Source organism: Patella vulgata, chromosome 2 (assembly GCF_932274485.2).
Source record: "Patella vulgata chromosome 2, xgPatVulg1.2, whole genome shotgun sequence".
NCBI lineage: Eukaryota > Metazoa > Mollusca > Gastropoda > Patellidae > Patella > Patella vulgata.
The window spans coordinates 16,846,193-16,869,357 of record NC_065880.2 but is presented as its reverse complement, the minus strand read 5'-3'; the positions used below and the strand labels follow the sequence as shown (position 1 = coordinate 16,869,357).

General features: G+C 32.5%; 1 protein-coding gene across 4 annotated transcripts; it reads left to right on the top strand.

Annotated features, from left to right (window-relative positions):
* The first annotated feature begins 198 nt into the window (after positions 1-198).
* On the top strand, positions 199-23,165 carry LOC126812533 (centrosomal protein of 112 kDa). Of its 4 annotated transcripts, none has more exons than XM_056098518.1 (32): positions 199-306; positions 3,149-3,265; positions 3,605-3,671; positions 3,906-4,023; positions 4,583-4,618; positions 6,466-6,593; positions 7,059-7,149; positions 7,521-7,590; positions 7,786-7,832; positions 8,244-8,313; positions 8,429-8,472; positions 9,821-9,907; positions 10,219-10,318; positions 10,657-10,775; positions 10,937-10,972; positions 11,125-11,268; positions 11,821-11,975; positions 12,283-12,412; positions 13,155-13,247; positions 13,962-14,021; positions 14,313-14,392; positions 16,168-16,303; positions 16,683-16,790; positions 17,391-17,573; positions 18,176-18,319; positions 18,638-18,724; positions 19,228-19,290; positions 19,781-19,833; positions 20,057-20,153; positions 20,850-20,939; positions 21,366-21,431; positions 21,929-23,165. In XM_056098518.1, the coding sequence occupies exons 2-32, from the start codon at positions 3,166-3,168 to the stop codon at positions 22,067-22,069; spliced, it is 2,943 nt and encodes a 980-aa protein (XP_055954493.1). In that variant the 5' UTR covers positions 199-306; positions 3,149-3,165; the 3' UTR covers positions 22,070-23,165. The 4 variants fall into 4 exon arrangements, with proteins under 4 accessions (XP_055954493.1, XP_055954491.1, XP_055954492.1 ...); XM_056098516.1 differs by having other exon boundaries at positions 199-310; XM_056098517.1 differs by lacking the exon at positions 4,583-4,618 and having other exon boundaries at positions 199-310.

Below are 23,165 nucleotides of genomic sequence, written 5' to 3'. Positions count from 1 at the left end.
TGTTTGCTTGCCATGCCCTAAAATTGAATCATCATGTGCTATGATACTGTGTCATTTATCTATAAATCAATTAATATTCATCATTATAGTATTATTCTTGCTAAAGATATCATAAATTAAAATACGCATGCGTTAAGAACAGCTTCGGTCGTAGTGTCGCTAAACCAGACTAAGAATTCCAACATGGCCTAGGTGACCGCGACTAAAATGGAGGTTGTTTTGAAACAACGAAACGTCAAAATCATTTCAAAGAAGTGAATGCTGTTTCACATATTGAAGCATCATGCCCTTTTATCAGTGAAGAAGGCAGGTACCTAATTAATTACGTCTATTCACAGAAGAATTTATGGAATTGATAATTAACACTTTCGTTCGATAGGCCTACAGCCTCACTACACTACAGACAGGAACTGGTTGAAATTGATGTTCTGTTTTGACATGTTTGGTCTGACAGGAGTAAGACAGAAGGTTCAATTGTTTTAGTTATTGAGTTTATATTTTAGTTTATTATTCAAATCTAATCCGTTATATTTATATTCTGCAATATTCTAGGGCTTAATTTATGTAGTATGAAATTTCTTTTACAATTTCCTGTTCTGTTTGCTTTAATTAAAAAGGACAATGCTCAATGACAAAATAATATATAGTGATAGTGAATAATGTTGGTGTGAACCAATATTAGGTGATAGAACCGGTTAAACACATTCCAACTATAATATTAGCACAGAGATCATTGCTGTGGTTGATGCGTAACAAAGATATGAAGAAATCGGAAGTGACACAAGCAAAAGGAATTCACAAGTAATCTGTAAGCTAACTCAAACTGCAGGTAAAAGTGATAACAGACGAAAAGTTGTGATATTCGACCGTGGGCTAGGATATCTGATCTAAACTAACAATTCATAAAAGAGTTGACTATCATGAGATAAGAGAAATCAAGAAAAATAGAAAAAAATCTGTGAATTCCCTTGTTTTTATTCATTATCTACTTACCGTACATATATTTTAGGTGATAATTACACTACAGTTTATTCCGATAGGCCTATAAATATAGACACACTATTATTATTACAAATCGCAACACCGCGAATTAGTCCAGAGAGAAAACCGTTTAGGCCTACTTCATTCAGTAATGCTTGGCCTATTTACTGATGAATAATAGAAATATATTAATATATTTTTTTAAAACCCAAGACAAACATGTACATTTATAAATATTATTACAAAGTCATGTGAATTATAATTCTACAGTCTTCACCACATAGATTGCAAATAGCAATTCTGCGTTCGACTATGATTGTGATCTTTATTCCATTTGCCATCAACAACAAAAATAATTGCAAACTTATAGCCTTTCCGGATTGAATTTCAGGCCTGTAATCTTTTTCGTGGGTGTGGTATTTCAGAGAAATTTTAGTATGCCGGCTTCTGAAATTAACGTCTGATAGTGGTCTGCGCTACCTAGCCAGTACGGTATTTGTTTTACTTTTAATAGGTTGGATGAATGCAGTATTTGATAAATTAAGACCGCCTAATTGTCGCTTTGAAGCGCATATCAAATTGAGATTTGTGATCCACATGGCGGAGACAGAAGTAATTGTAAAAAAATAATGACTTTAGTATATCTATAAATAGGACTATTTATAAACTATAATTATTGCTTAAAATTTTAATTAAACATGCATTATGCAAGAGCTAAATCTGCCTATTGCAGGTCTTTCTTTAGGCCTGAAATGTTTTCTAAAGTATTAATTAGACATTAATTAACTGATCCAGGCCTTAATCAACTCTCGATGGCATCAGATTTCTCCGATATTAAATAGATTAGAATGGTTCAGCGATACTTTGATTTAATCAAATATGGAGGACCGAGACTTAGCTTCAATCAACCAGTACGGTGGTTGAAATTATTGCACACGTCTGTCAAACCTTCAAAGGCTAATATCTTCGCTTGCAATAGAATAATTTGAATGAAATTTTAAAATTATTTATTTTACATCATCTACTTTCGAACTATTATAGCAAGAATGGCTAGTTCTTTATCTAAATCTTACATAATGTATCTTTAATAAAAAAAGGTAACGCACAGACTTTTTCCGTTTTTCTCGCTTATTCTACTCTCGTTTCAGTCAATTCCTTTTATGAATTGTTAATTTCGAACAGATATCCTCTCACAGTCTAATAAATTACATCTTTTCGTCTGTTATCGCTCTTACCTGGCAGTCAGTCCTTTTGCTTACATTACTTCCGGTTTCTTCATATCTTCCTTAGCCATCTACCACAGCGATGATCTCTGTGTAAATATTATATTTGGAATATTTTTAACCAGTTCTATCACATATGGAATATTGGATGACGCCAACATTGTCCTTTAACTTTAACCAACATCTTTTTAACTTAAGTACTGTAAGTAGGGCCTGTGGCAAATGAAACCAATGAAAGAGTAAATCCAGTAAACTAAAGGCCTCCACTCAGAACAAATCGAGCAGGGTATAATTGATGAATATAATAAATAAATTAGATAAAAGATTATTCAATGTTTCCATGTAGTCATAGCTCATCATTCATACTATAGGCCCAATCTTGTGAAAAGGAATTCAGCCTCTTGGGCTTTGTAAAATTAAATCCCAATCTCAAGAGTAAAAATAGGAATTTGTTGTAAGTAGATGAAAGTAATGTTATTTGATTTGCTAATTTGGGTCATTACATCACAGTGAGTGGTGATGATTAAAAAGCACAAACACCATGATTTTGAATGGAAGTGAAACTGGATATTTCTTTCGCTTTATTTATGAAATACCATTGTCACTGCATATGTCACTAACAGTGGGCTACAGATAGAAAAAAACATAGGTTAGTGATCAGTGGCAAGTCTTTGTGTGGATATTAGTACGTAATGTAAACATCTTAGTGCTTACTTTACATGTTCAGTATATTTTCTATTTAATATTATAATAATCATAATTCTTAACTTTTAAATGAAGGAAAAACCCAGTCAGGCAATACAAAAAGAGTCTACCAATTCAATCTGAATAACTTTTAAAGTGATTTCTTTCATCATAATTTTGTATTACATCTTTGTGTTAATTTTGTTTTATCTTGACCTGTAAACATTAATTTAACCACCTGTACTTTTTCTTTTCAATAGGTTCATATTTAGCCAGTATGGAGAGTCAAACTATGACCAGTGAACAGCTTGACACAGAGTTTGACAAGATTTTAGTAGATATGAAACCATATGTTTTAAAACTGCCAGAAAAAAAAGGTAAGCTTACAAATCTTGCCTTATTTAAATGGTATTTTAAAGCTGTGAGCTCAAACTTAATTAACCAATTTAATACTGTACTTACACAAATAGATCTATTTGAATGGCCATCAACAAGGTAATCATTTATTTGCCCAACAGATTAACTAAACCGAGAGATTAAATAATGAAGAGAGGTTGGTATCCTAGATTTCACCTGGTATTTATTGATACAAGTGGATATGAACAGCAATACATCACACTTTCTAACATTTTAGTTGAGCCCTGTATTATAAAAATCCATTTTTCTGTACAACTGCTGAACAGATTTAGTCATCTCTCTTTCATAATTATATTTAGATCGTCAAAGATGTGCAGTCTGGATCAAAAAGTTGTGTGAACCACCATCGTCTGGATTATCCAGCAGGTATTTTGTCTTCAATAATTCTTTACTTTGTGATCCAACCTAATGAAGGCTCTCACTTTAAACTTTAAAGTCATTAATTCCACAGAGTAATATCAATAAGTCTGATTCAAGATAAACATCTTTCACAAAATAAACTTTGTTTTTAATTTTACGTGCTTATTGTTGTATTTGTTTTAAGTATATAATCAACTATAACTAATAAAGTACTATGTGTTGAATGAAATTATATTTCAGAAAAAATCGTAATCTTTATTCACAACTGATGTTAAGAATGCTTCGAAGAGGAACTTTAGAGTCACCGTTTGATTTAAAACCTGAAGACGGAAGTTTGCCAACATTACCTACTTATATGGTAAATTTTCAATCAATTGCCAGTATTGTAAATCTTAAGTGCTAGTTTCCTGAATAGCAAAGTCATTTATGTTTCAGTAAGCTTTGCTGAAATATCAGCTTTCTAATCCTTGAGGCATTTTCTTAATGTCAAGGAATTATGACATATGTCTGCAACCGTAGCTGCATAAGTCAACTTGATGATCGTTCACTTTTCTGAAAAATATTTTTGTTATATTTAAGATATAGCAGATTTAAGAAAACATTAAAAAGTATGGTGGATAGTCTTAATTTGCTTTGATGGTTTTATTTGCATCAAGTGCAGTGATTGGTTCAATTTTTGTGAGCTATGCAGTGACCTATCACCTATGTTGTAATACCTTGACAATGTTATAGATAATAACTTAGTTTTTAATGAAAATTTGATTGTCTAGTGATTATTTATTAGCTAACACATTGGGTTCATTAGAGTAGTGCAATTTTATTTTTTTAGTTTTTTAGTAGACCTTATTAGTAATGCTGATTAGGAAATTCATATGACTTAACATTTCTAAGCTCTAACAATTGGACATTTTTTTCAGTCAATATATTTTGACGATCCTATGAATTTAGAAGAGGTAAGTATTTCTGTGTCTTGTGTTTTTTCATATTTTTTTTTTTTTTTTTGTATTAATCATTGACATTATGTGGCAAAACCCCACTGCAAAATATTTTGGTTGGTTGTGGTTTTATTTTATTAATCTTTATTCAACCACATTGAAATGTGGTTGTATATTGTCTTTGCCCCCGTCCATCCATCCATCCGTCCGGTGTTCAGAATTGCTTGTGGACATTCTAGAGGCTAAAGTTAATATCCAGTTGACTTTAAATTATACATAGTGTTTAAGGTCATGAGAAAAAGAAGCCTATTGATTTTCGATGATTTCCGATAATTACTGCCAAAGTTATGGCCCTTGATCACTTTGAAAAATCTTTTAGACGCTCTAAAGGCTAAATTAATATCTGATTGACTTTAAAGATACATTCCCGCGTACAAACTGGGTGATTTAATGGTATATATGGACTAAAAACATATTCAAACTAATTAATTTGTCATAATTTTGCTTCAAATCCTTCTCAAACATTGTAATTGCGAAGGAATGCCCTGCTATAAAAATTCGATCAAACCAGGTCATGTTTATGTCACGTGACTTACCTCTCTTGGAAGTCAGAGGAGAATTCATTGCATACATAAGATCATGTTGTCTTTAATCGCTTACTATTTATTACAAATATCGAATCCTAATTAAATTCTCGTATTATCCACTACCCGCGTCTTTTTCTGTCATTTTTATCTCAGAAAGTGTTGTACGTCTAACTCTTCATAAAGTTTATCAACTTGTACATCAAGCGCTCAATGTTCTTGGTGACCTTTGACATCATGCGTGCAGAAATTCCTAATTGGCGGGCTGTCGATTAGGGGAACCCTTACATTTTTGTCCTGTATACTCTCCATGAGTGTTTTTCGGGGAATCCAGTATTTTTCTTGTAAGATTGGATATCTCTACTTTCCATAAATACCAAAATTGCCATACTTTTATTGGAAATAACCACCCGATAAATACTTTTCTGGGAACCCATCTTTAAATTGAATTGATACACCGTGTTTAAGGTCATGACACGAATAAGCCTATTGATTGTCAACTATTTCCGATATTTACTGCCAGAATTATGGCCCTTGATCACTTTGAAATATGGCTCTTGATCACTTTGAAACATCTTGTGGACGCTCTGGAGGGAAAAGTTAATATTCGATTGACATAAAATTTATACACACTGTTTAAGGTCATGAGACGAAGAGGCCTATTGATTTTTAACGATAATTACTGCCAGAATTATGGCCTTTGATCACTTTGAAAAATCTTGTGGCCCCTCTAGAGGCTAAAGTTAATATAGATTGCTTAAGGTCATGAGACAAACAATTGAAACAAATTCTAATGATTTCTGATAAGTACTTAATGATTATTACTTGTCAGATTTTCATGTGTTGTAAATGATTTCACTACCTACAAAAGAAAAAATATGCGACAACCTTTGTTGGCTGCCCGGACGACTTAGCTGCTGTGGGCGTATGTTTTGTTGCCTGGCAACCTATCTTGAAATATAGAAGGGGATTTAGATCATGTTGGGTGTCTTATACTATAGTGAACTTTGACTGAATGACATCAACTCTTTTTTATGATTTGATTCTGTTATGTTCTTTGCTTGTATCTTGAAATAATTCCATGCACAAGTGACATAAAGCTTGACTAACTTTTATTTATATCAAACAGAATACAATTTAGTTAAAATATGCTTCCAGAACCTACTGTTTACAAGACAAATCAAAAGAAATATTTTAGTCCCATTGGCATTTATGGGTTTTCTTGTCTGTAAAATTGTCTATTTAATCCATGAGTTATATTAATGCTTTCTTGTATTTCAGGATAAAACACCAGACTGGGTATCAGGAGAACTGACCCATTCTGTTGGATCATCATTATTTCATAGATCAGCATTTTGGGAACCAACTGCTACCTCCACATTTCTAACTAGTCGTGATATCAAACAAAGGTTTTGTGCTGTTTTCTACTCTCCTAGGCGAAGGCATGGATATCTCTACTTAGCATGCTAAGTTGAAGAAGTTCATTTCAGTGATTGTGCATGGTGTTTAAAGTTTTGTTTTATTATTTCGTTGAAGTTGAAATGAAATGTACACATTCACAACTGACCATCTTTATTTGATCCATGTTCAATATCTCATAATTATGAAATGTACATTTATATACTTGGACTCTCTAGACTAGCATGAGCTCATACAAGTCACACAATTTTAGGAAACTCATGCTTATGCTTATATCTAGATATCAGAATATATGAAGTAAATTTTCTTAAGAAACAGATTGTCATGTAAAGTGATTTCTTCATTCATTAGTAATTAAGAAAAAAAAAAGGGATTGAAAAAACATATGATTTGTCGATTTTTTTCTGATTAATATTGCCTAAATTGATATAATCTGTGAACTTATTGTATTACAGATCAACCAATAGTCTAGGTGTTTCATCATTAGATAGCCATCATCATTTATCATTACCAAATAGAGATGAACAATCTCTGCCATTTGCTTTGGTAAGTTATTAACATTCAGTTTTATACAAATTACCCCAGTCTTCCCTATGTAATAAATTCCATTTCTTCTCTTTAGACAGGCAGTTATAATTAGGTGACTAACATGTGTGCTATAGATTTTAGGATGTGTCATTTAAGTCCTTCATTTGGATGTGGCACCTAAATGTTTATGAGTAGAATGTTTAAGAATTATACATCTGTATGTAGCAAGAATTAGTGTTGCCTACCTAACCTTATAAGTTTTCTCTGGGTTCTTCTGTCTTCTAAAGACAGGCAAGTGAATTATTGAAATAAGATAATTAATAGTAGGCCTATGTATTTATGGGTAGAATGTGTAAGTTAAAGTATTATATATTTGTATCTTTTTACAGGATGATTTATGTCTTGATACAAAATCTTCACCAACTCATTCACCATTAAATAGAGAGCAACGAAAGTTTGGTGAGTTACATTCAATACAATTAGCAACTTCTTAAGGACAACTGTGAATTTACTTTATAAATTTTCAGACTGTGTTTATTTTGATACCGGTAGTTGAAAATATGGATTATTTTAGGGCAGCAGTTAAAACATCTTAAGGTATGGATGATGTTGTATTAAGTCAAACATGTACATTTATATTTGTTTATATTGTAGATGTTAGACCAAGAAGTAAATCACCTACTAGAAGAAATAACCCTCAGGTGAACTCATTATTCAGATATTTTCTGATCCAGATCCCATTTATAACTACATCACAGACTGACTGTAGATATCGTTTTGACACAAATGTAAAATTCAATTTAAAACACAGATGTACCCACCATATACGATGTAAAAGTCTTAATTTTTCCAATCACTGTCGGGAGATTTCCCTCTGTGTATGATACAAATTTTTGCTATAAAAAAACCTCCTTGTTGTGCTGATGAACTGACTTGTTTCTGTCAACTACTGTCATATGATTAATTTGCCCTTTTCTTATTCCTGAACAAAACAATTTTACCCATTTTTCAGATTTCCCTGTGATTCACCTCGATATGCTTTATATTTGGTGCCCTATTTTTACATGCATGTGTTTTGAATAGTCTGTTAATAATTTAATATATCATTTTAGGTAAATGATAGTGATTGGTCAAGACCATATAGTCATCATAGTCATGTTACATCTACACTTTATCCAAAAGGTGAGCAGCTTGCTTCGTTATATATCTCACAACCCCCCCCCCCCCAACAACAATTCATGTGATTCCTTCTAAATATTATAAAACAATATATTTATACCTTGTTTTTTTTTTTTAGTTACCCCCTATCCTGATGAACAGTTTTCATTGCATACATCAGAGGTAAGAAATCATTGTAGATTTGTAGATTTTAATGTTTGTGTTTGCTGAAGGTTTTCCTTCCTTTTATAGCGACAAATAATGTATTTTCTAAACGTTATCAATATTTTGTCAAATAAATCATTATTTGATTCTCCTACCGGTTTGCTATATGGGAATAAAGGGTTTTATTTAACTTTAAGATATTTGATTGAAATTTGGTACACTGATATGGTAGAGTTTACAGATTCTGTTCATGTTTCATGGAATTCCGTAAATATTTTAGTTAAAGGAGCTAAGTCTCTAACTCAATATCATCCAAAATCTTCAACATTTAAAACACAAATTATTTGTCAATTTAAAACAACATTGATGCTGTGATCTTACCGGAAAAGGGTGGGCTTCTGATATCCAATATTTAAGACAAAATAAATATTTTACCATTGGTACACGAATCGTGTACCATAATGCGTTTCAGCCCCAGTTCTAGCAAGAGACTAGAGGAACGAGGCTAGACATATTGCACCAAACCAAACGGCTGATTTAGACTGGAATAACCAGACACTAGGAATTTGCACTCGATTGAGACTGCTGGCTTATTTCACGGAACATAACTGATTTGAAATTAGAGTAAAAACGGAAACAATTGAATGTAAATCAGTTTATATACATTCATATTATGGTATTATATGAGTTGCGACCCACTTCTGTCAATTTCTAGGTCCCAAATATTAGCGATTTAGCTCCTTTAACTATGCCCCTTTGGAGACTTAAATAAACTTTGAGACGTTCGATTGGTACACTGTTTTACAGAACAATTAGTAAAAATTCAGTTATACACTGAATTTATTTCATTAAAGGGACAATAACACTCTTGCTGGCTTGAAAGCTCCAGACAATAAATAATATCTCTATTTAAGTACTAGATGTTTAAGTGTCCTACCTGTTGTGTAAATTATCCATTACATCCTATTTTACTTGTCCAGAGGGTTCAAAAATATTTTTAAATCGAAGTTTCATTTGAAAAGGTTTACGTTAGATGTTTCAAACCATTATGTTGAATTTTTCAAAATTTTTAAATAAGGTGTGTTAAGATGAAATTTGTATCATCAATTAATTGAAATATTCCAAAATAGTACAATTTGTTGACCAGAATAAAGATTGGGACATATTATTCAGTTACAACAAGAGTGGTATTGAGCCTTTAATATGTATTTCGATTATATACACATAAATGTATTCGGACAATCAGTCTCTTATAAATACATGCATTGCAAAGTTTTTGGGGGTCGGTAGACATGTATTGTTTCAGAACATTTGTTATCAAGTAAATAAACTCTTAGTCATATATAATTTTATTATTGTTTTATAGATTGAAACAAGGATCAAGATGTTAGAAGCTAATTTTCATGAAGAAAAAGTTAGATTAAAACAAAAACATGATAATTATGTTCAGAAGGTAAGTTTTATTAAGTTAGTGTGGTTTTATAACAATCAAAAGTATGATTCAAAAATTTCAAAAGTAAAGGCCTGATCACACCAAGGATTATGTCAACCTGATTACTGTGTGCTATTAGCAGATAGTCATTGTCAGCAAACCATTGGGGTTTACAAGATCTATTTTTATACGCACACATATTAATATTACGTTTTTTGGTGAAAGAGGAAAAACGCACGTAAAATGCACGTTATCATACATCCACATTAATATATGGGCGTGAAAACGAGATATTTGGTTTATATGAATTTATGAAGCAAATTATTCTTCAGGTTATCGAAAGGAAAAATTTAGAGGTAGAAGACCTTAAATCAGAATATAATGAAAAAGTACAAGAATTAGAAGATGTGGTAGCAAAACTAGATAAAAAAGGTGAATACAACAACAATATGTTTTCTAGGTGAATTCTTGAAAAGAAAACACATCTTTTAATCTTCTTAATTTAGTTACATTTTACTGAAAAATTAGTTAGACTCTAGTAAAAATACAACACTTATTTATATCTCCAGAACTGATCTTATGATGTTACCGTCGGAGCATAACAGTAGGACATTAAACCCCATTTCATTTCATTTCTTATGATGTTAATTATCTTTTAATCATACATTTAAACGAAGTTTGTCAAACAATAATTGGTTAATAGAATTAATAATATGATAAATCAAGGGATATGAGAAATGATAATCATTTGTTTATGTTGTAATATATAGTGCAATCTGTTGTAAAAGAATCCAATATGGTGAGAGAATCCAAAGAAAAACAGGTGTCCGAATTAAAGAAAATGGTGGAAGACACTGATCAATCAAAAAAACTTCAATATGAAAAAAAGGTAAAGTAAACATTATCTAGGAAATTTTACTGATTGATATAGATTTATGAAGTATTCAACCAAAGATTAGATGAATTTTTATTTATCGGAAATCTGGCATTCTGATTCTGAGGAAAGCAGTATAGCAGACTAGATAATTTTTTATGTTTCATTTTCTGTAGGAAGAGACAAAAGCATGTTTGAAAGAGAAGTCAAAGGTCAGACGACGATATATCATTTTTCTAGAATCATGTACATTTCCATCTGCATCTACATAATGCTTTATATACGATTATGTAATGGTGTTTTATCATGTATAACTTCTGCTTTGTGTAAATCGTGTATAATAATAATACTATATTTCTTATAGCTTCATGATTTGTTACATGAATTTGAACAAGAAAAGTTTGAAATGCAGAATCATCACTCTAGAAATGTACAAGAAGTTTTGGAGGAAACTGACGTAAAGTTGCGACGAATGGAGAAGGAATATGGTCAACAAACCACTTCAACGGTAATTTATTTTCCTTTCCTTTAATATTTTTATTTTCATTACCACACTGATTTTTGTCTTTTGATTTAAAAAAAAGCAACCTCTTGAAATTGTAGGTTTAATTTAATATTGCATTTTCTTTAAAGTCTTGATGTGTCATCTTAGCACTTTTAGAATCCCTTGCAAACTACAATATTGTGAAAGATGAATCTCTGATAGTAATATCTGTCCAAAAATGGTTCAATTCCATTCAGTAAATTTTACAAAGGTGTTTGAAATTGAAGTTTCATCGATCTATTTTACCTGCTATGTAATAAGCTGTCCGCCATTTTGTTATCCTGAAAATTTATTGGTAGACTGTTTTTAATCCGATGGATTCTAAGCTGGGAGATTATCTAGCATTGTTATTCTGATTTTGGTTTCTTAATTAAATGTTAAATAATCAATCTGAGTACATATTAGGGTGGATTAAGTCGTGAGAAATTTGATATTTTAGCAAAAAATGCAAATGACGCATCATCACTTCGATTGTTCTACTTCAAGACTTATATTGGAAATAATGATATTTTTCAGTCCAACATTATTAAAGAATTAGAAAATCGTGTTCAGATGTTAACAACGGAGGTTGATAATACAGTCAAACAACGAGTAATTATAGAAAAAGAGAAGAATGAATTACAGATAAAAGTTGATAGATTATCAGCAAATTTAGAAGACTCTAAAGACAGGTAAAACATAAGAGCTTTTAGAATGGGTAGCCTGAGACTTCCTAACATTTCTTGGTTTTGTTGTGTATTCCAGACTGGATTTTTCTATGATGTTTTGTTCTCATTTTCCTAATACAGAACACAATAAAGATAGTCTGATTTTCAGTTAAAAGGCTGAGAAAAGTTACAATTTGTAATCATATAAACAATTTGGTAGGCTTAATAAGAAAATGTATACCAACTGATTTTCCTTTTCAGTACCTTTTGAATTTGGTTTTTAGCTTTTATCTTTTATCTCCTTTATAATTATATTACATCCTTATTTCAGATTCCGTCATCTAGATAGTGAATATAAACATTTAATAGACACACACAAACAAGAAGTAAGAAGTTTAAAAAGTAAAACAGAAGCTAGTTTACAGTATATAAAACAAGAACAAAGTTTATCATCATCAAAGGTAATCAACCTATCATAACTGGCTATGATTGTCTCCTGCAGTAGCACTACTATGAGAATTGAGGGTGTGAGGCCACCGTTTAATTTTTCACAAATGTTTTAGTGTCAAATTTACATTACAAGTCTTATTGATTTATTGTGTTTGTCTATATATTTCATTTCTATCTGGCTCTAAGTAATGCAGTGTTTCAATCCACCCTAGTATTGTTTGTCTGGGTAAGTAATACACAGTATTGGGAAATCTGAGTTCAGAAGACAAGATTGTCAACTCTTTCACTTACTTTCTGATAATACCAATCTGATTAAAATCCAGATATTTCGTTTGTTTTTTATACTTTCGATGGCCTACACTACATGAAGATCTGACTGGTTGTTGCGATAGGTCACATCAGAGGTCATACGAGCGGCTTTTGACCCTATGACGTCAAACATTTGATTAACCAATCAGCATTCATGTTATTACCCACAGTTCCGTGCAAAACACGCCTAAAGCTCGCGGTAACAGACTGTTTCATTGGCTAATACCTCACACCATTCAGAACACGTCAATGATAACAACTCTTCCAGATTCTAGTGTAGTAAAGACAAGTAAAACTGAACTATAAAAACGAAACGAAATAGGATCTGTGTTTAAATCAGATTGATTTATAACAACATTAGGATTGGTCATTCATTAGGAATCTCCATTAATTAATCAGTGGTTGTTGATTCTGTACTACAACAGTAAATATGGTATATTTTAGAATACAGAGGCTATATCGGAGTTAGAACAACAGGTTGAACAGCTCAAAAAAGCATTAAAAGATACTGAGGAATCAAATCACAGACAATTAAGGGTAGATAATATTCTCAAATCCATTGAATTATTTATTAAATAAAAAATGTAAAGTTTTCAGTTACCCATCATAAAGTTATGATGAAATTAGCCTAGAGCTTTCATTCTAACCCATAATTTTATGTGGGGGTTGGGCGGCCAAATGGTTAATGCATGCACTTCAGATCATAAGATCTGTCATTGAGTCAAGTTGAGTGGTTTTGATTTCCAAATTGTAAGTGATAAGGAGTACCGACACCAGTCCAACCTTGTGGGTTTTCTCAGGGTCCTCCGGTTTCCTCCCACTGCTAAAGACCATTCAGTGAAAGCGGTTTATTGTAATAAAATTGAACCATATGTTAGTCCTGAAATGACCTAGTTTGTATTGAGTGGATGTTAAACCTCATTTCTTTATCTTGCAAGATTACTACATATTGTAAAAAATCTTTCTTTATAAAATATACATGTTAAATTTAACATGTATATTTTTGGTCAAATAAATAGGTGAGTAGCCCCCCCACCAACACTCTGTTCTTTTGTTCCTTTATTGTTCATATGACACATGGCAATTGTAGGGTTTTGTGATAGTGTCAGTATTTGACTATAAAACTGAAAAACCAAGTATTAGTACATCCCTTTATTAACACAAAAACCAAGTCTATACACTTTGGTAGTATATCCCTTTAAACACATAAAGTGTTCTTTGAAATATATTGATTGATTTAATTTTGTTTAGGAACAAGAACACACGTATCAACAAGATAAAATGCATTTAGAAAGTCTACATGATAAACAGGTAGATATTTTAAAGATTCTCTGTTTATATTAAGACATTTTATGTCATAAAATTTCTATAATTAATAAGCTCTATAAATTTTACTATAGAAAAGTTGTCTTTGGTTTTGTGCCCATTTGATGGATCATGCCCCGCACTGAGCCTCCAGACTAAATATATGTTTTACTGACCAATGCTTTTATTTAATGAAAGATAATTAAATAAAATCTTTATGCAAAGTTTTATTCCAAAACATGATAATGATTTAACACTAAAGGCCAGTGTATGTTAAATTTTGTGTTGGTTTTGCAGATTCGGAGTCTCAAAAAAGAATATGAACAATCAGAACAATTGTCAGAGAAAAAAATCAAAAGATTAGAAAACACACTTCAGTAAGTGAAACTTTTTTTTTTATTTAAGCATCATACAAACTGTAAACAAGGTTCAATCTGGTATTGTCAAACAAAGATAACTTGGGTATATTACAATTAAATGATATGTCCCAAATGTTGATACTATACTATTCAAAAAAAGTAGGGGATATTTGATTTTGGGGGCATAATACTAAAATATGCAAATGACTACGAAAAAAGTCACTATAGAACCTAACAGAAGAAACATTTCCAGTTACATGTGACGCCCAAACGCACCAAAAGCTACCGCATGGAATGCAGGTGATGCTTGGGATCATCATGGGGGTCCAACCCAAGATTTGCACGACTCTGACTTTGAATGTTACAGTCATTGTGGCATTGAATTCCAGGGTGGAAACATCAGTTTAATTGTTTTAGTGACCAGAAAACAAATTTTGATATGCGTTGGCTTACCCAAAATGAAAGGTTACGTGCCCTTGGCATGCTACAGATCGGCACAACACAGGCAGTTGTGGCGCGGACGATGAATGTTTCTCAGTCTGTTATAAGCAGGCTATGGTCCAGATACCGTGATACACAATCTGTACAGGACAGACCACGCTCAGGTCGACCAAGGGCGACAACTCAAGCCCAGGATCGATTTATCCGTACCTTGGCCTTGAGAAATCGTGTCATCACAGCAAATCAGATCAGCGCTCGTCTTCAAACAGACACTGGTGTGAGAGTGAGTGGCCAGGCGATTCGGAATCGACTGCATAGGGGTCACCTTCGCGCCCGACGTCCTCGCGTGAACCCTTGTTTGAGAGATCATCACATTCAGGCAAGACGTCGTTGGTGTAGGGATCGTCAACACTGGGATAATCGACGCTGGAGCAATGTGATGTTTTCAGATGAGTCAAGGTTCACTGTTGATTTTTTGGACAGACATAGGAGGGTGTGGCGTCGTCGAAACGAGTGCTTCCAAGACGTTAACGTCATCAGACATGATCGATTTGGGGGTGGTTCTGTTATGGTGTGGGGAGGCATCACTGTTGCTGGAAGAACGGCTTTACATGTTGTCGCAGGGCGTGTTACAGGCCAGTACTACCGGGACAACATCTTGGCAGTCCATGTTGTGCAGTTTGCACGACGTCATGGCCGCCGTTTCATCTTCCAGGATGACAACGCAAGATGTCACAGGGCCAGGATCGTTACAGGTTACCTCCAACAACAGAACATCACCACATTACCTTGGCCAGCACTGAGTCCCGACCTCTCCCCCATCGAGCATGTCTGGGACATGCTTGGACAGAGGTTACGTCAACGTCAACAACGCCCTGCCAATGTCCAAGAACTTGCTGCTGCGTTGCAACAGGAATGGGACAATCAGGACCAAAATGACCTTAGACGTCTCATTAGGAGTATGCCACGTCGGATCAATGCTTGTTTGGCAAACAGAGGAGGATTTACCCGTTACTGACTTGGTTGTGATGCTGTGGTAACTTTGCTGTTTGACCCCGGGTATCATTTTACCCTTATAATGGTCAGTCTGTGCCTTACTTAGTCTAACGATCATTTGGAATAAATCGATGAATGTGAACTTCATTTCATTTTGTCATTTGTTTCTTCGTCAGTTTCATTAGGTGACTTTAATAACACTTAAAAATCAAATATCCCCTACTTTTTTTGAATAGTATATTTACTAAATGTGTAATATGCCCTAACTCTATATTGATACTATTTACTAATTGTGTAACATGCCCTAACCCTATGTTGATACTATGTACTAAAGGGTTATTAAATTTCATTTCTAGTGATAAAGAACAAGAATTAAATCGACTGAGAGAACAAAATCATGAACAAGCTGCTCAAGCTGATAGAGCTCTAGAAGAATTTAAATTACAAGTGGAAAAAAATCAAACAAGAATGCATGATGAAATGAAAGAGCAGGTAGTGATTAATTAATATCAGTAATAATATTCAAACTTGGTTTCATCTTGCCAAAGGGAGTATCATTGTTTGAATGAATGATAAAAAATGTATTTTTTTAAAAAATATATTTTTTGTGCTTGTGCTCAACTAGTCGTACATAATACTTTACATTGAAATTTTATGGTGTAAGGGGAACCTCCACGATCATAACATCTTCAAAATAGCTTCACTTCAAGTATGTGGAGAGATAAAATGCTTTTAGAAAGAAACATATTTCAGCGGTAGTTCAGACATGTTTTCAAGTTGATGGTTATTTAGGATCTCGACTTTCAATTTTAATTAATGAAATTTAACACTGTACCATTATTATGAGGTTATGTTGTTGTAACATTTTTAGATGAATAAAGTACAATCAGATCTACATAAATCTAAACTAAGTAGAGAGAAACAGGCTCAAGAATTTGCTCACCAATTAGAAGAAGAGAAGTTTCAGCATGATAAAGAGGTTATTATTTCAGATTATATATTTTCTAAAAAGAAACTGAAGTTTTGGGATAGGGTTGCAGGGCAGGTGGTGTAAAGTGCATTGTAAATCATAAATTTGTCTTATGCAAATTCGGGGGATTGGATGGCTGAATGGTTAGCTCGTGGGCGCTGTATCATCAGGTCTGTCATTGTGTCAACTGGCGTGGTTTCAATTCCCCAGTTTTACGTGACAAGGAGTAGGGTTGCCTGTCCAACCTCGTGGGTTTCCTCCCACTGCTAAAGACCGTAACGTGCAAGTGAATTATTGAAATAAAATTGAACCATATGTTAGTTCCGAAATGACCTAGTTTGTGTCGAGTGGACGTTAAACCCCATTTCATTCTCTCTCTTATGCAAATTCGTTATCTCAATCCCTTGAGTTGAGTTCCTTGGCTAACCCTTTTTCTTTGTTTTCTCCCATTGTTAAACAGTCCTGTGCACAGGTGAATATTGACATTAAATTATACCATATGTTTGTCCTGGAAAAAACTACTTTTTATTTGATTCAACATTAATCTCTCTCTCTCTCTAATTAATTTTTCGAAATGTCATATAATTTTGAATATGTTTTATTTTCAAGTTGGCTGAAATAAAGATATTTTTTGATAATGATAAAACACAACTTCTGAGAGATTTTCACATCCAGAAAGATTATATTTTATCTGATCATGAGAAAGATTTAGATAATATAAAAGAGGCCCATAAAGCTGAATTAAATTGTTTAGAGATGAAATCACGGGAAAGACAAGAAAAAGATAACAAGGTTAGTATCGAACATTACTCTAAAAAACATTTTGGGGGGGGGAATGTGCCTAATAAACGATGGAAATTTGTATTTTAGTCACTAGGTTCTGTTATATACCTAGTTTCTCTGGTTAACTTACCCTACGCGCAAGCGTATTATTGAAGTAAAATTAAAACCATATGTTAGTCCTGAAATGACCTAGTTTGTGTCGAGTGGACGTTAAACCCCATTTCTCTCTCTCTCTCTCTCTCTCTGGTTAACTTATATCTGGTGATTTCTGATTTTCCAAGTTCTGATGATACCCTATTTTAGTGACAGCTGTGCATGAGGAATTGCCTGACAATCTATCTATTTTGAAAATATTTATAACACATGTCTGGCACAATGTCAGGTATTAGTTTATCAGTGCCTGACATTTTGTCAACTACAACTAATATCATACTTCAGTAGCTGGAAAAGATCATGTCTTGGAATCAATAAAAAGTAATGGGAACTTTTGGTAGCCATGTTCCTTTAATATTTCCTTTGATAAAACTACATGTTTATGTGCATGGACTAAAAGTCTATATTTGCTTTAAGAAACTTTATTGTTGGATTATATATTTCACATTGTTTTATAGACAATGCGTGAGTTAGAAACACAACTTAGAGAATTAAGAGAAGAATTAGTACAGTCCAATCAACTACGTAAACAACAACTCGTAGAACTGGGATTATTACGTGAAGAAGAAAAACAAAAGATGCAAAGAGACCATGAATTAGAGGTGATTATTTAAACCTTATAAACCAATGTCAAAACACAAAGCTCTGCTCTGGTTAATTCAAAATTGATAAAAACAACTTGGGGCTGATGATCTAATTTCTAATTTCTCAGCTTGATCCACACTAGTTCATGGATTATAAATTTATTAATAAACTGTGTATAAAATAATTCAACTTAAAAGTGCCTCAATGGGTGTCATGTACTTTAAGGTAGCTTTTATTCACCCAGGGGGATATTTTGAGGGGCAATGAACATAATCCCAACAGAAAATTTCATGTTAGTATGAATAATAAAACAGCGTGTTATATGGTACTTTTAGATAACTAGAATGAGAACAGATAGTGAACAGCAAAGATTAGAATTACAGAAAACACATAGTTTTGAGATGGAACAAATGTTACAAAAGGTATTTTTATTTATAATACTACTCTGTGTACTTATTTTTTTTCTGGGTTTAGAATTAGTTTAGATATTTTGGAATCAAATTTCTTTACTTTCCAGTCATTTCATGTTTTTTGCCTAAGGGGTGACAGAAAAAAGTGATGTAGTCATTCTGTTTCAGCAATGGACGCTTGGTATGCCCCAAAAAGAACCCATGACAGCTCGAATTCCTGCTGGTATCCTTACAAAATTTCCTCTCTATAATTGTGTATATTGGAAAAATAACCCTATGACCTTGACAGAGTGTTAATAGACATTAAAACTTTTGTTTCAATTCATTTATTGTGAAGTTGTCTTTTATAGACTATAATTAATGTATTCCTATAAGGTCAGTAACAGGAAGTTTGGTACTATTACAGTTTTCAGACGATCGGGTACTCTTCTGAATACAGAAGGATACACAACGACCCCTTCAACATCAGTAACTTGTATAAATTATATAATTTTTAAATTTATTTCTTTTAACAGACCAGTGGAAGATTAAAAGATCTAGAGAAAGAAAATGATGAAAAGATGAAAAATTTTATAGAGGTAACAAGTTACTAAATTTTATCAGCTTCCATATAAGTTTAAAATATGTATAACCCTACCATTTTCTCAAGGCATATGTTCCATAGGAACTGAAATGTTTATGTTTCATGGAAAGTACATTGACATTAAACTATAACACATACTTATGGAAAACAGCTACTATTTATTTTGGGCGATTCATGAAAACATACAGTTCAACAACTTCAATTGTTGTTATTATTTTTTTATGTATAAATTAGCCTCACAATTTTGTTTTACTGTATTAGAATGATAATGTTGAGAGAATACTCTTCGAAACGTCACCCAAAATAAATAGTAGCTGTTTTCCATAAGTATGTATTATAGTGCATTGCTCTATCCAGTTACTAAATGCCTCTAAAAGATTATATTGACATTCTTGCTATATAATCACAAGGATATCAGTAAGCATTATAGATACTATTTACAGTTAATGTTATCTAATTGAGTGTAAATTATTGATGTATTCCAGAATATATCCAGTCTTCAAACTACAATTGATCATCTTAGAACTGAAAACAAAAGGTAGAATATCGCAATATAATTTGTTAATTTCTTATTCTATACCTTAATAAACTTATTGCTAATAAAAATAAAACCCATTGATATAAGTATACTGTTTATAGTAGGGTTGCTCATCATTCAACTAATTTCTGGAAATGGTTTTACTAGTGGTCACTGAAAAATGCTTTATTGGTGTATTGCTGTAGCTTTTTCTTATTGTCTTTTATGTTTTAATTTGAAATAGAATTAAAGAAAAAGGAGACAAGAAGGTAATAGATATTGATGTTCAACATGAAGATGAAAAGAAGGCTATAAGAAAACAGTACTCAAATAGCATGCAGGTAAAAATTATATTACAGATCATATCTTTCAATAATAACTGAATTAAATGGACTTGACAAAAGAAGAATTTCCGGTCTTTGGCATGGCATTCCAGTCTATCTTTGTAATAGTAACTCTTATGTTCCGAGTGTGTAAGATTTTTTATTTGAACTTCGAACATCCTACTTTTCTGCTCCATCCGGGCGAATGATGATGGGTATACACCATACAGTGTGCAATAAGGTAAATGTTGCCCGGATCGTGGCACTACACCCTACTCTTATATCGATTTCAAACTGGGTGATCCAAAGTGTACATGGGACCTAGGTTTTTAGTTTCATCTGACTGACTAGAGGCTGTTCCTTGTCAGGCATTCCATCCCGCATCATTCACAAGAGGAAACCGTGTCAGATAATCCAAAGAAACTTTCTCGGCCAAGACTTGGATCAAACCTGTGACCTTCAGGTTAGTGGGTCAGTGCCTTACTCTGAACCACTACAGCTACCATTAGAGAATAAACAGTTATACTATATAAAGTTTTAATAAAATATTCCGTGTGACAACCTTTATAAACAAGTGAATGACCCAGCTGCTGGTGTTTCATTGTCTAGCAACCTATCTTTTCCTCCCTCTATTTCAAAGTATTTAACAACTAGGAATTTGACTAATCAATTAAAATAATTGACTATTATATATTCAATGAAAAAATATTTCAGAAAATTTCTCAAGAATTAGATGTTCAGAGAAAAAAAGTGAGGAATTTAGAAAGACAGTTACAGAAAGAGGAATCAGATTATGAAGAAAAGGTAATTTGATATCTTGATTAAGTTCAGAATTAGATTGAGACTAAATATCATTTTTTGGGTCAATAACAATGTTAAATTAGAATAAATACAGGGAGTTTGATGGCTGAACGGTTAGCACGTGCGCACTGTATCATAAGGTCTGTCATTGAGTCAACTGGCATGGTTTTGATTCCCCGGTTCTACGTAACAAGGTATAGGGTCGCCTGTCCAACCTCGTGGGTTTTTTCCAGGTCTTCCGATTTCCTCCCACTGCTAAAGATTCCTACAAGTAAGCGAATTATTGAAATAAAATTGAACCATGTGTTAGTCCCGAAATGACCTAGTATGTGTTGAGTAGATGAAAAACTACATCTCTCTCTCATTCATTAATATTCAACATCTTTAAAAATCTCATCAAAAGTTTAAACCTTTGAATTGTATTTCTAGGTTACAAGATTAAAGTTGAATTATGAAGAAAGGATTAGAGGTCTTATACCAACAGAAGTTAGACAGGTTAGAATATTGTTATAATTAATCATGCAGTATCCACATTGTAATGTTGCCAGTATGGTATTAAACTATATTCACTGGCCTTTCTCCAACATCTTGTCTTAAATTCAAAATTTTATTTTCAATCTGAAATCTCAGGGTTATTTCCCCATTTACATTCAAACTTAAGAATGCTTTACGCAGGACAAAGTTTTCAACCTCAGTGGGCTTGTTGAATAGGGTATAAGGAAGAACCCTATTAAGCTTCAAAATGCTATTAGCATAAATTTTGTACATATTGGAGATATTTTTGTGTTCACATGTTAACGTTTAAGCTTAGATAGATTTAACACTTGCTTTAAGGGTTTCGTTGACAATGATTTTAGATTTAGCATGGATGGCTTAGCTGCCCGACAAGTCCTCATCTATGATTTTATGTTACATGTATATCAATTACATAAACCTTCAGTGTGGTAATAAAACAAAAAATGCTTGATACAATATGTTTTATGTATATATAGGAATTAGAAGATACAATAGAAGCATTGAAATCTCAGGTTTATTCTCTACAACAGAGGGCTTCAGTATTACAAGATGAAGTAGATACCAGCAGCAAGCCAAAATTCAGTAAAATAGCAAACGTTCCTATTAAAGCAATATGATTGGCAATGGTAATATTAGTTATAAACAGTGCTTCCATCCATAATGTCAATTCTGTTATGTGTCGGTATTTAAGTGTAATATATAGTTGAAGTACATACATAATACATGTATTCAACTTTTTCTAACATGTATGTAATGTATAAATATTTGTATATAAAAAATAAATATCAATATTCTAATTATTATATTGTAATATTTGTACAACTTTTTGACTATTTTCTAACCAAGTATGTTAATAATAATTTATTTATGAAATACAGTATTATTTTCTATCACATCAGAACATGTTTGTTATGGCAATCTCTGATGACATGGAAATTATTATTTAATGACAACAGGTGAAAGGATTGTGTGGGTAAATTTGTTTACCACTTCATTGTGATCTGTTTTTAGAGATAAGGTTTTTATCGGGATTCGGCTTGATATTTAAGTGAATTCCGAATCGGGAAACCCTCTATATAATTTTAATTGCTCACGTTATCTGATTGTTATTTTAACTTGTTTTTTTATACAAGATACAAAAACATATTTTTATTTTGTTATCAGTGATTCAGTGCTGTATGTCTATATACACTTATAAGTTTGTGATGAATTTCAAGGTCAGAGTCATACATAAAATGCTTTAGGTAATCAATTAGTTGATTTATTCAACAAAAAATAAAGTTAAATCGCATTTATTAAGTTTGCGACATATATATATATTTGGCTCTAATGTATGGTTTTTTTTTTGATTCATGCTGCACCAAACATTGCATATTATACGCTAATACCAAGTGTCTGATGTTAATGACCAAGATCAAGGTCAGATCACCCTTGATGTCACATATTCACATTTCCCAGAAATGAAATTCCTCATACCTATTCCTGTTCCAATGACAATAAAACTTACATGGTCATTGATTGGAGCACAATATAGCAGTTCCAGTTGTCAATGTTTATCTTTTTTTTCCAAAACAATTCCTCTTTAATATAGCTTGTATTAACCATTGACACAAGACTATTTTATATTAATTAGTCTATTCATTCCAACACCAAATATCTGCTGCTATATATTACTGATATTATATTATATACTTTATTAATAATAAACATTTT